This window comes from Hetaerina americana, unplaced genomic scaffold (genome assembly GCF_022747635.1).
Source record: "Hetaerina americana unplaced genomic scaffold, ioHetAmer1.1.p SCAF_73, whole genome shotgun sequence".
NCBI classification, from domain to species: Eukaryota; Metazoa; Arthropoda; class Insecta; order Odonata; family Calopterygidae; genus Hetaerina; species Hetaerina americana.
The window spans coordinates 682033-695423 of NW_027287350.1; the positions used below are offsets into that span (position 1 = coordinate 682033).

Genomic DNA, 13391 nt, shown 5'->3' on the forward strand with positions numbered 1-13391 from the left:
TTTAGCTAATTGAATCATCCATTATTCTAATGTATGGTTTGTTTAGTTTTCAGGTATCTCTGATCAAGAAATGGTCGTCAATGTATTTTTATCATAATGAAATACAAATTCACACATATTTATATACAAGTTATCAGGAAGAAATTTTTGGTTAATTAGAATTTTTTTATTTTTCTTGCATTGAAAATACTTATATTTTGTGATATCATTGAAGTACTTCATAGTTTCAGTAATCCAACAAACAGACAACACTTAAGTGTTAGTGGTAAATTTTCACTGCTGGTTATTACTCAAGCCTGTAATTGTTTTCCCCCATTTGTTTGGCTCTATGAATTTTACCTCTATCACTAGAGTAAACATTTGAGTTCATTTGTCTGCAGGTTTTACCATCTCTGGAGGAATACCTAAGGTTGGACAACTTCTCAATGCAGCGTGGAAATTCACTGATGTTTGCCGATTCAGGGTTCTACCCCAGCAGCCACCATCCTCTCAGGGGAGTTCCTCTCACACGCATTGCCAGTACCAGGCATACCAGCAAGCTCCTCCCCCTCCAGCATGGCCAGCACCACCACCTTCAGCACCTGAGAACAGCCGAGGACCTGGAACCAGCAGTGGCACGTCTGGAACTAAAGTTGGAAGTGGCGTGTCCAGTGGAGCCACTTCATCTTCAGGAACAACCCTGGGCACAAGTAGCGTTGGGAGTAGTAGTGGTGGGATTGATAGCAAGAGCAACAAGGAGACTGCTGACAGATTGGATATGCCTCCTCCACCTTCACCTGCAAGTAGCACTTGCAGCGATACTGGCAGCATTACCAGCCCAGCTTCCCACAGTAAGTTTAAAAATTGCATAATTATTGTTAATATTGGTAGCATGCCACTTACACTTTATAATAGTGTGTTTGAACTAATATGCTTTAACTGATGTGTATAGTGATCGGAGTTTTTTACAGTTTTCCATTTCAAAAATGCAGTAAAGCCCAGTTTGTATTATTACAATCAATGTTTTCTCAGTGTTTACAACACCATTTTAGGGTCCCATCAACATACCTATTGATATAATGTATCTTAAAAATCAAGTGCACATTATTTCAATTACAATTTTCCCGCTAATTTAATCTTTCTTGTAGATTTTCATTAAATTTTCACTTTTATGAATATTTAGCTCATGCTTCCCACTCATTGAGGAAATTTGCAACTTAGTGTAGTCACTAGACATTTTGAGTAATTTCAAGAAGACACCTTGCATGGCTGGGATAAATGGTACATCTAATTCTAAGTGAGACTGGTTCAGTTTAATGTCAATGTGGAATAAGATTAAATAGTTAGGTTGTTAACTAATGGCCATTTACAGCATACCTATTTAATCTTGTTGGCATGCAGTGGCAGTAATGTGAATTATTTAAATTTAGAATTTGGAGGTGGTGGAATAGTGCATGCGGCATTATATTGGCAGAAATTAAACTCCATTTACTCCTAATTTTGGCATGATGTGGCTCAGTGCACATAGGGTAAGAGTATAATTTGTGGGTAAAATGTTTAATTCAGTCAAACGGCCCCCTGAGGGTGAGTTGAATGTATATTAAAATTACAGAGCATAGAAGTCTCAAAACAGAGATATGGTACAATCTCTAAAGAGTATGAATGGCATTGTTAAAACCAATTAAAAAATTTTTCCTTAAAAATTATTCTTTTCATAAAAGAATTTTCAATTTGAATCCTTGTTAGTCATAAAAAAGGTTGTCACAGTGCTGTATAAGTGCATAGTTCAGTTTTGCACTTGTTGTAAAGTTGGTGTATCTTATTTACTACTCTGTATGAAATCTACCTCACATTACGATAGAAAAACAAGGTGAAGAAAAACATTTTCCCATTTAAGATCTAATAAGGGATAAGAATAATATATTATACTCTTTTTAAGTTTGCTACGTTAGTTCTTCATGCTTACATGAGTGAGTTTCAAGGCAAAAGTGACAATTTCTTCTATTCCTACAAATTTCATGGCCCTGAAGTTGTACACATTTTTCCAAGGCCCCTGAGAAAGTATACATAAGGAGTGTTACTGTATATTTACCATCTTAAATGTTTCTGCATAATTATTTAGCAAGTATTTAGATGTATTGCAATGTTTATGTATTCACATATACATCTGGAACTCTAGGTAGAGGGTAAGAGACTGGAAAGAAGTTGGATCTGCACTGTAATCACAATCAAATTTTATAGTTGGGGCGGGGAAGGGTTGGCAGTGAAGGGCACTGTTTTAGTGAGAGTACCCATGTGAGAGAGATTCTGATTAATTTTAGGCTAGGGGGAGGTAGCCAACATAAAGCTTACAGGGTGAAAGATGAGTCAAACAAAGTTCTTGGGTGCTCAGTTTTTAACCCCACAGCAAGTGTGCAGTGTTCACCATCTTCCTTTTCCCTGAGTTACAGCAAAGCTGGGAGGGGAAAGTTAAATTTTTGTGCATTTGGGAATGACCGGGAATTGAAAGGCCAACAAAGCAATCTTTCAGGTGTGGCAAGCCTGATGGATCAATCATGGTATCAGTTAAGGATTTAAAGTCTCTTGTGAAACATAGACTTAGGGTGATGAAACTAATCTTGGCATGACACAACTGGCAAGAGCTTAGTGCTGCGAAGCCGATAAGATAGATAGATAGATAGATAGATAGTGGTCTTTATTTGGGCGAAATTGAGACCAAATGGTCCCTTCTTCCATTTAACCCATCGTCATATACATATTATATTAGCCATTAAACTTATAAATACAGTCATATGTACACATAAATACATATAGACAGACATCAATTCATTAACACAGATTTGCACATCGAAAAGAAAACAGTATATACATATATATAGACACACACATACATACACATACACACACATACATACCTATATTCATACACATACCTACACATATACATACATATCCACACACACATACACATACACACATAAACATACATACATGCATTCATACACATACATAAATACAAACATAAGTACGCACATACACACCCATACATACATACATATACATATATAAATTAAGAATACACCTACATATACTCAAATTAAATGACAGTGAAGTCAACAGTACAATAAAATGAGGAAAGTCTGAGCAAAGAATGAGGTTTGTGGGAAAAGCTAGGGAGAGCGTGGCATTGCTCAACTAGTAAAAACCCACGCAGGAAAAACACCCACGAAGAGAAGGGGGGGTGTGAAAAACCTGCGAAAACCCTATTAATTAGAGGAAAGATACATGTACATTGTAACAATCATTTTTACAGAGTATACATATTATTAAGTTACTGAAATTGAAATGGAGAAATTAAATACATTGACAACACATGCGGAGTAATGAGAAGCGTGATGTTTCTAAAAATAATTACGCAAACTCCTACCGCTTGAGATGACAAAACAAAAAGCAGGGTAAAAAACAAAGTAGACACAGTGATCTGTATAACAGCTGAGTGGAATGACGGAGGGATACTGGTTAAGTTAAGTACCTGAGGAAAATGAACTTGTGAAGTGCTCTTCTAAATGTTGTTGTTGATGAAGAGTTTTTTATGTCATCTGGGAGAGAGTTCCACAGACGGCATGCTGTAACATGAAAAGATTTGTGATAGATTTCCGTGCGATGGTGTGGGACAAGAAGTTTGTTATTACCCCTGGTATTTCTGTTGTGGATTGAGTTGATGAAGAGGAAGTTTTTGTATAGATAATTAGGGGTGTGCTTTGAAAGTATTCCGTAGAGAAGTGAAAGAATATGTAAATGCCTGCGGCCTTCTAGCTTTAACCAGGATATTTTATTAAATGAGTCGGAAATATGATCGTACTTCCTAAGATCACATATGAACCGCACACAGGAATTATGGGTCTTCTGGAGTTTGGTTTTTAGTTCGCCTGAAAGGTCTTGGTATACTACATCACAGTAATCAAAGTGGGGTATGAGAAGAGTGGACACAAGAAGCATCTTTAAGGAGGGGGGAGCAATGTGCTTTAACCTTTTCAGTGAATGCAGGGATGAGTTAATTTTTCTGCAGATAGCAATTGCATGATCAGTCCAAGATAATGTTTCATTTATGGTTAAGCCTAAATTATTTACTGTCCTTAGGTATGGTATGATAGATCCTTGCAATTTTAGTGGTGGTAGTTTATCAATACTTATTTTAGAATGTATTTTATGGTATCCAATTATGATGGACTGACTTTTGATTGGGTTTATTTTCAATAAATTTTTTATTCCCCATAGTGACAAAGCAGCCAGATCTGCATTAATTTCGTTTATAATTGTAGGTAGGTCTTGAAGGCGGGAATGGTGATATATTTGTAAATCATCGGCATAAAGGTGATGATTGCAATTTAAAATGCATTTACTAATATCGTTTATATACAGGGAAAAAAGCAAAGGTCCAAGAATGGATCCTTGTGGAACACCCCTGTGTATTTGAAGCCAGTTAGAGGATGAATTAGGTGTAGTGACACTTTGGAATCGGTTACTTAGGTATGAGCGAATCCACAGTAAAGACGAGGAAGAAAAATTCAGGTTTTGAAGTTTTGCTAAGAGAATATCTTTGTCAATAGAGTCGAAGGCTTTGGTAAAGTCTAGGAGAGTCATTATTGTCACCTCTTTGCGATCCATGGATAGTCGGATGTCATCTGTTATTTTAAGGAGAGCGGTAGCTGTGCTGTGAGAGGACCGAAAGCCAGATTGTAGAGGATCAAGTAAGTTATTTTCATTCAGAAACTTTGAAATTTGTTCGTGAATGAGTCTCTCGAATGCTTTTGATAAAGGAGGCAAGATGCTGATTGGTCTGTATTCAGCAATGTTAGTGGGTGTGGATTTTTTGGGGATGGGACGGACGAGGGCACGTTTCCAGAGGGAGGGATATGTTTCAGTTAAAATAGACCAATTAAAGATATGAGTTAAAACAGGAAGTACAATGGGAAGTAACTTTTGTATGAGAATAGCAGAAATTCCGTCATAAGATCAGTGTGGCCATCTTCTGTGAGGAGTATTGAAAGGGATTAGAGTCCTCTCAAGGCTGAGAATGAGAGAGACTACCCATATAAACTTGGCCTCATCCTGGCAGAGTAAACGCCTCCTTGCCATGATCAGTGTGACTGACCTCTTATGATCTGTCATCTTCTGATGGAGTTTAGGTGGATACCAGGATTTGAACAAGAGGCTAAACATCAAGGGATGCCTAGAATGCTTTTGGTTGATGATCCAAATCACCTGAGCTGAATAATATATTTTTAAAGCAACTGCCCAGGATAATTCTGTGTAGTTAGCATGATTACATTTTGAAGATTAAGTCGCTTCCCATAAGCACAAATATTTTCTCTTGAAATATTTTCTTAAAATTAGGTTGCAAATGGTGCAAAATGACCATGTCATCATCAACTTCAATAAAAACCTTAATTACTACTGCTCATCTAAAACTTGATTACTAATGTGGGGAATACCTTGCACAGGAAATTGTAAACTATTTTGTTTGCTTGCTGATGTTTTTGTAATATTGGCATTTAGTTATTTTTTCATCATCAAAAGGCATACTTTATCTCTTTACTCTAATCTTACTGCAATATTACATGTTTTTGTCTCTTTCCTGCTCATCCCTTACCCCCTCAGCTCATATCTCACTGCTTGGCCCCTGTTCCTTTGCCATTGCAAATGACCTATTTAATTACATGAAGAAAATTGTAATATTATCTCAGCTATTAAGCATGGTTAGACAGAATTAAGAGAGGTAGAATGTATGCTAAATTAAAGAGCAGTTTATTTTAGTTTGGGATTTTAGGTTGTATCTTATTAAGCAAGGCTAAGAAATGTAATAGTGTTTAGTCTGTGTCCATCCAAAACCTACCTTAAGTGGAAGGCTAACAATTAATAATAATTAAGCATGGTCATGATAATGACTCACAGGGGATCAAACTGGCTCCTGTGAACATACAATGGGTCAGACTAATACTAGCTTTATTGTAGAAATTATGTAATGCTATAGGAAACCTTTATAGCATGGCAAGTGGGCACATTTTCCTAAATATAGTTCAGATTCGTGGTAAGTTGTATTAAGATTGAACAATGTACTGATTAAACATTAATTTTTTCCAGAGCGGCAGAAAAGAGTAGCTGTCAAAGGAGAGGAAATGGAGAAGAAAGATGAGGAAGAATGGGCAATGAAGGATGTGGTATTTGTTGAAGATGTGAAAAGCATTCCTGTAGGTGAGTTCATTTATAAATTTTGACTAATGAAGTTCTTCATGCTTAGAATACCACCTCCCTTCCCTTGTGAGGTATTCATGAATTCGGCAAGTTGTGATGGTTGGAGACAAGATTCCTCACTAATGGATCCTCCATATAATGACACTGTGTGCATGACATTCTTCAGTATCAACTACCATTCATAAATTCAGAATATGCCATAAAATTGCATCCATTTTCATGCAAATAAAATGAAGATTTCTCAAAACCATTTATTGAAAATATTTTTTTAAGTGCCTTCTTAATTATCAAAAGTAGATAATCAGTAAAAATCCTGCATTTATTTTGTTTAATAATACAATTATAAACAACAATCATCTGTCCTTTCCTATTCTGCAGTATTAAACAGATGTGGGCTAAAGTCATATCAAACTATTTCTCGTCCTGAAATTACTTTAGTATATGTCTCAGGCAAGCATGTAATGAGTGTGTGTGCATGACAAATCTTAAAATCCTATCTAGGAAGTCCATCTTCCCCAGTGTTTTATATAGAAGTCTTATATGTGTGACATGCTCTACCTGTCTTTTAAATGCATTAATCATCGTTTACTAAAAAGTGATACTTATTACTTTGTAGGTCGAGTTTTGAAAGTTGATGGAGATTATGCAGCTGTACGATTTCCATCCAATAAGGATACAACAAAGGATGGAAAGGAAAATTCTCTTACCCAGGATGACCCTGCAACACTTTTACAGGACTGTAGACTAATGAGAAAGGATGACTTACAGGTAATTCAGTAATTCATAACTGACTGTTTGTCATAAACTCTCAATTATGGAAATATAATTTCCTTGCTCGCCTTGGTGATTGCTAAAATTAAGTTTAGGCATCAATAGTATTCAGCTAAGAAATGTCTTATTGTTTCAATGTTTTATATAGAAAATATTCAACATTTTACCACTAATCATGCTGCACTTTTTATCTTGTGTGCCCAAATTTCTAGTTTGTTTTCATTCAAGCCTTTTTAAAGCTGTATACCAACATTAGAGTGAAATAATATGCAACTGAGGTCTAAAATAAATGTAAGAGTGATAAGTGATTTAAAAAACACCCCTGCCTGAAAAGCATTCTGTTTAATGCAGTACAGATTTTAGCACTAACAGAGAACTATTCCAAGGATCATTTTACCAATTGGTTGTATTACATAATAATATCAAATTTATTGGCATTAACTAATTTTATGAAGCAATTCCTCATAATGGAAGCAAAAGAACTCAGCTGATATTAATGGAATCTGATGAAAAATATTATTTAAATATTCCAGGTTTTAGGAATGTAAATTTAAAGTTCTGATAGCATTGATTTATACGGAGAACTGTCTGGCCTTTACATATATTGCATTAATTTGAGGATTACGGAATATTGGGCTCCATAAATTTGAGATTTCACTGTCTTTTAATGTCAATTCTTGAAGAAGTTAGTGACATATCATCAATGCTGGAAGATTAAGGCTAAAGGGAATCACACTGAAAATGCTTTAACTCTTTTTCTTTGAGAAATTGAAGATACCAATATTAAAATTACGCCACATAATTTGTTTCTATGTGATTCTCTTTGGCTCGTGGTAGTCCAATGAGTAGAGCTATAGGATACTTAATAATAATAATAATAATTTTATTGGACATTAAACAAAATAGTTTTGCAATAGTCTTCGTCGTAGAGATACATAGTTTAGAGATTATGGTTACATAAACACATATTACAAATCAAATATTACATATTACAGTCAAAATACATTTGGTGAGACAAATGATTGTATGTCTATCATGGACCACACAATTTTTGAATCAAAAAACTCATTTACTGAGTAGAATGCTTTTTTAGTCAGCCAGTTCCGGATAACTTTCTTAAACTTGGGCACACTCACAACTTTAGCCTCAGAGGGCAATCTATTAAACAAACGAATTTTTAGAATATTGAAAGAATTGCTGTTCTTGGCTAATCTGCAATAGGGAATGTCTAGTGTATCGCTGTTCCTTGTATTATGAGAATGGAAGTTAGACCTTTTCTCGAAAGAGCTAAGGTTTTCCTTGACATTACATAGGCATTTATAGATATACAGACTATGCAGAGTCATGATGCCCAAATTACAGAACAGAGGTTTACAATGTTCTCTTGGGGGTGAAAAGGAAATAATTCTGACTGCCTTTTTTTGCATCTTAAATAACATATTTGTGGAAGGTGAGTGGCCCCAAAGTACAATACCATAGTCAATGTGGCAATGAAATAAAGCATAGTATACCTGAATAAGGAACTCTTTTGGAATAATATATTTGAGTTTACGTAACATATACACAGCCTTTGACAATTTTCCAAGTGTGCCCAGTATGTGAGGCTCCCAAGTCAATTTTTGGTCGAGTTCGAAACCAAGTAATTTAATGGTACTCGGGGGATGGATGGCCTTGGCTCAATTCCAGCTAATGCCTCTGGGCATCCCAAGCTGGGTGATTTTTCAGATACCAGATCTTTCTAGGAAGCAATAGGCTGTACAGGAAATGAAACTGCCCCCCTTCTGTACCCTGATGTGTTAATATCAATTTGTTGTATTTAATATTATGTGAGCTCTACCCTTACCAATCAAACCAAACTTCAGGTTAATGACAACCCTGCTTTACTGTTGTTAGATTCCCTAATTACTCATCTCTTCGATTGAAAGAGACTGAATCACTGAATGTGATTAATACTGGAATTAGTGCAGAAAGCTAGACATCAGGGGATCTATCATATATTCAAGAGGACAAACCTAGTTGTTGAAGCTGATTAATTTCATTAAAAAACCTAGTCTTTACAATTTCATATAAGATAAGTTAAATGTTTCTTATGTACTTTTAATAATTACAGTAGTTACTGTATATTAAATGTATGCAAGCAATATATTGATAAAATAACACTGGTATTAGGTCATACTCTTTCTGTGCACTACCAGTACATACATCAAGCTTATTTGGGTGCCATTGGTGACTTCTACATGTGGTATGAAATGGCGGAAATTTCAAATCGAATTTTAATTCTGCCGCATATTTTAAATTAATGTAAAAAATGATAATGCATTGCCTGGTAAAAAAATATGCATTTGGTTTATTCAAAGAAAATTGTATATGTATTGTAAATGATCACGAGTTGTTTTCCATCTTTTCTTCTATTGTGGAATTATCCAACTTGGAATTCAAATTCATCTAGGGAAAGCAAATCACATTTAGCCTGCTCTTCTGGACTTAGCACTCCATTGAATGCTCACGGTTTTTCTGAATGGTAAAAAAGCAGCAGTTTAATTTTCATATCACTGCTTGCGCTTTAGGCCCTAAGTTACTTTCTGAATGAGTGCACAAGCACAAACTGATGGAGCACTTGCTCAACATGGGAATAATTCTCTCATCACTCATTATGAGAAATGTCACTCATTCACAGCAATTTTTTGCTCATTATGCGAATTATAGTTCATGCAAGGTGCTCGTTAAGTGGGGCTGCAAGGTTGGGGACCAGCATTAGGTCTTATTTGTTTATATTTATTGCACCTGATCGTATAAACAGATGGTTTATATTATTTATTTTCTTGTAATCCTGCCAAATATTTAATTTATAAAACAGAAATATGCTTAAAATATTTTTCCCTCAAAACTCAATTTTGTACATGCCTCTATTTGGCCTATTTTTTCACTTTTCTCTTAAAAAATATAGATTTCCAGTTTCACTCCATTTCTAATAAATACATTTTTTAGATAAACATTTTTTAGGAAAGAACCTATCTTTAAAGTTTTCTTAAATCAGTTTAAATAAAGAATGATCTGAGGCTTTCCTGGCAAATACTGTGGATGAAGGCTTCTCGGGTTTCGCACCAGGTCAGGTTGGGTAGCACCAACATTTCGACAGCGACAGGGACCGGATTGTCAAAGAAAGAGTCCACATAAGATTGAACAAGAACCTGGTAAATCGAGACAACGGATTCCAGATTAGTAACGCATGGAAACCCGTACTCAAAAAGATCACGGAATCGAGAGAACAAGCGTCTCGACCTATCACGAGACAGCGGACTCCACGCCAAACATATAAATACTGGGCACAATCCCGGCAATGTCACTTCACCCTGAAGACGATGGCGGAGTTAGCTGTCGAAACGTTGGTGCTACCCAACCTGACCTGGTGCGAAACCCGAGAAGCCTTCATCCACAGTTTAAATAAGTTTTTTATCAGGTGTATACGCTTAAATCCAATGTTTACTTACAGATGGCAATAGTAAACTATTAAGTTACTATGGACATACCATTCTTTTGTTTTTATGAAATTGACATGTGTAAACGAAATAATCTGTGCACATCATCCGCAAGTTCATACAAAACTAAATTTTTCGTATGTCAATTATGTCAAGTTTCTTGCCCAAAAAAAGAGTATATGCAAGAAGCTCTCCTTTTCTGCTTTAATTTGAAGAAATCGGCTAAGGAATCGCATTAAATGCTTGTCAAGCTCTTGAGCGACAGTGCTTTATTGGAAACAAGGTGCAGAGATTGGTTTCGTCATTTTAAAGATGGCCATTTCGACCTGAGCAATGTGGAGCGTGAAAATTGGGCTAGGAAGGTTGAGGATCATCAATTGCAGGCTCTTTTGGGCGAAGACAATATGCAATCGCAAAAATGCTTGCCCAGGAATTGGGTGTTACTCAACCAGCCTCTTCCATGTGCCTACGTGCCATGGGAAGGTTCAAAAGTTTGGATAATGGGTGCCACATGAATTGAATGATAGGCTGATGGAACGATGTCAAACACATGAGAAATCTTGCTTGCCAGACATAAAAGAAAGTTGTTCTTGCATCGGATTGTCACTGGCGATGAAAAGTGGATATACTTAATGCAAAAAATTGTGGGTTGATCCCGGTCAACCATCGGCATCCTCTGCAAGACCTAATCGCTTCGGAAGCGAAGGATAGGAAGGATAGAAGACGATGCTGTGCGTTTGGTGGGATATGCAGGGTGTAATTGACTATGAGCTGTTGAAACCTGGTGAAATTGTCAATGCCCATCGTTACCACAACAATTGATCAAATTGCATCATGCACTGCATGAAAAAAGACCAGAATATGAGCAGATACATGATAAGCTGATTTTCTTCCATGACAACGCACCATGCCATAGATCAATAATGGTCCATAACTATTTCGAAACAATCAACTGGGAGGTGCTGCTCCATGCAGCTTTTTTGCCAGACCTGGCACCTTCTGACTACCCCATGTTTTTGTTGATGGGCCACGTGCTCACTGAGCAGCACTTCGATACTTCGTCCGAAAATGGCTTCACGAATGGTTTGCATCAAAGGAGAAGGAATTTTATTGGCGTGGTATCCACAAATTGCCTGAAAGGTGGGAAAAATATATAGCTAGCAAGGGGCAATATTTTTAGTAAATAATTTTTTCCATTTCTATGAAAAAACGTTTTTCCCTGCTAAAAACATAGCGGATTTAAGCTTATACACCTGGTAATATTAGATGATGGCTTTAATATAAAGATCAGTTTTTAAGTACTCTTAACCAATGTCTATTTTCCAGGGAAGTGTTGTTTAGTTCCAAGTGTAAATGAGAGCTAAAATGCTTTACAGAAATAATTTTTGTACGACGTTGTTATTACTTTCGACTTAATTTTTTTAACTTATGAACAATGTAATATGTGTGTGACACTTAAAATATTTTTTCAATTTCGCTGTGTTAGCCACTCAGTTAAATTTCCTAAAGCAAAATTTAAGATGTTAGTTTCTCTACTTGGCTGATGTAATAATTTATTTCCTAACCATTTTTTCACTCAATCCAATGTGTCATGTTTAATAATAATGGTAATTGGAAATTTGTATTACAGGTCATCAAATCTGGAACAACCGCTCGTGTCCCAGACTGCTTTCAAAGAAATCCTCGGAGGGTGAATATTTCAGAGGGAGGTCAGATCCTAGCAGTTACTGTGGATGGTTTAGGTTTGTAATTTTCTTAAATAAATGTGTTCCATTCACCATATAGATGGGTTGTCTGAAAAGTTTCCCATCGCAACATGCATTGAAAGGTACTCACCTACATTTCAGAAACTCAGTTATTATTTCAGCGAGTCTTTGTCAGGGTTTTTGTGAAAATGGAAAAAGATCAGCATCAATCTATCCTTAAATATTTGTTTGTGAAAGGCAATATGCATAAGGAAATCACAGACGAGTTAAATGCTACGTTCAGGGACTCTGCAGCATCTGTTACAACCATGAAATTTTGGGCATCTGAATTTAAACATGACCGTACCAGCTTGGCAAATGATGAGCATTCTGGCCTTAAAGGTTTGCTTGGAGGACTTGAGTGTTTCATGGGATGAGGAGGTAATTGCATACGTAAATGCCTAATTTGTGGAGAAAGATGTCAACTAGTATTTGGAAGGGTTATAATGGTTACAAGCACCGCTGGAGAAAGTGTATTGACTTAGGAGGAAGATGTTGAAAAATAAATTTGAAGGAGTCTTGTTCATATGTTAGAATAGAAACTTTTCAGACTACCCTTGTGATTAGATTTTTTAGAAATATGAGCATTTGGAAACATTTTTTGCTTTGCTTCAACTCTTTATGGTATGACGAAAGATAAATAGCTGATTACACTCCTAATCCTCTATTGAGTGGTGCTTTGTGAACAGTAGTTATTAACCTCATGAATGGATTTTTAATATCAATGTTGAGCTGCACTTGCATATGAAATAATTGTAATGCATGATATTTTAAAATAATCAAGCTCCTTTTATATGCATGCATGATTTTTCACACATGGAGCATTGATTATTTGGTTTAAAATTACCCATTGATTTCATCTGCAAGAGCAGTTCCTCCCTTCCACATACACTTCAGTGCCTGTAATGGCTAGCTGCTGATGACATTAAAGTCACCCAAAAAGTAACTGCAAATTACACTTAGTCTTTGGTCCATATCATGTTGGCAGTAGTGATTGACCGTATAGATTGGTTTAAGTGATATTTAGGCCACCTTACATTAAAAACTAGTAAAGAAAGCATGGTTGATCCAGAAAGAGTAGCATATTCAATTAGAAAGTCAAGAGAGTTCAAAAAGAAAATTCATTTAGTAAAATAACTACAGAAATTATTTGGAAAACATT

The 13391-nt window shown here is 35.9% G+C and overlaps 1 protein-coding gene across 5 annotated transcripts in view; it reads left to right on the forward strand.

The window, feature by feature from the left end:
• The window catches only part of hyd (E3 ubiquitin-protein ligase hyd), a 116367-nt gene that overhangs the window by 17345 nt on the left and 85631 nt on the right, over window positions 1-13391 (forward strand). For all 5 annotated transcript variants that reach the window (XM_071596032.1, XM_071596034.1, XM_071596035.1 and 2 more), the window contains exons 7-10: window positions 381-830; window positions 6124-6234; window positions 6851-7002; window positions 12115-12226. In XM_071596032.1, the coding sequence (XP_071452133.1) occupies window positions 381-830; window positions 6124-6234; window positions 6851-7002; window positions 12115-12226 (825 nt within the window). The remainder of the gene's footprint in view (window positions 1-380; window positions 831-6123; window positions 6235-6850; window positions 7003-12114; window positions 12227-13391) is intronic.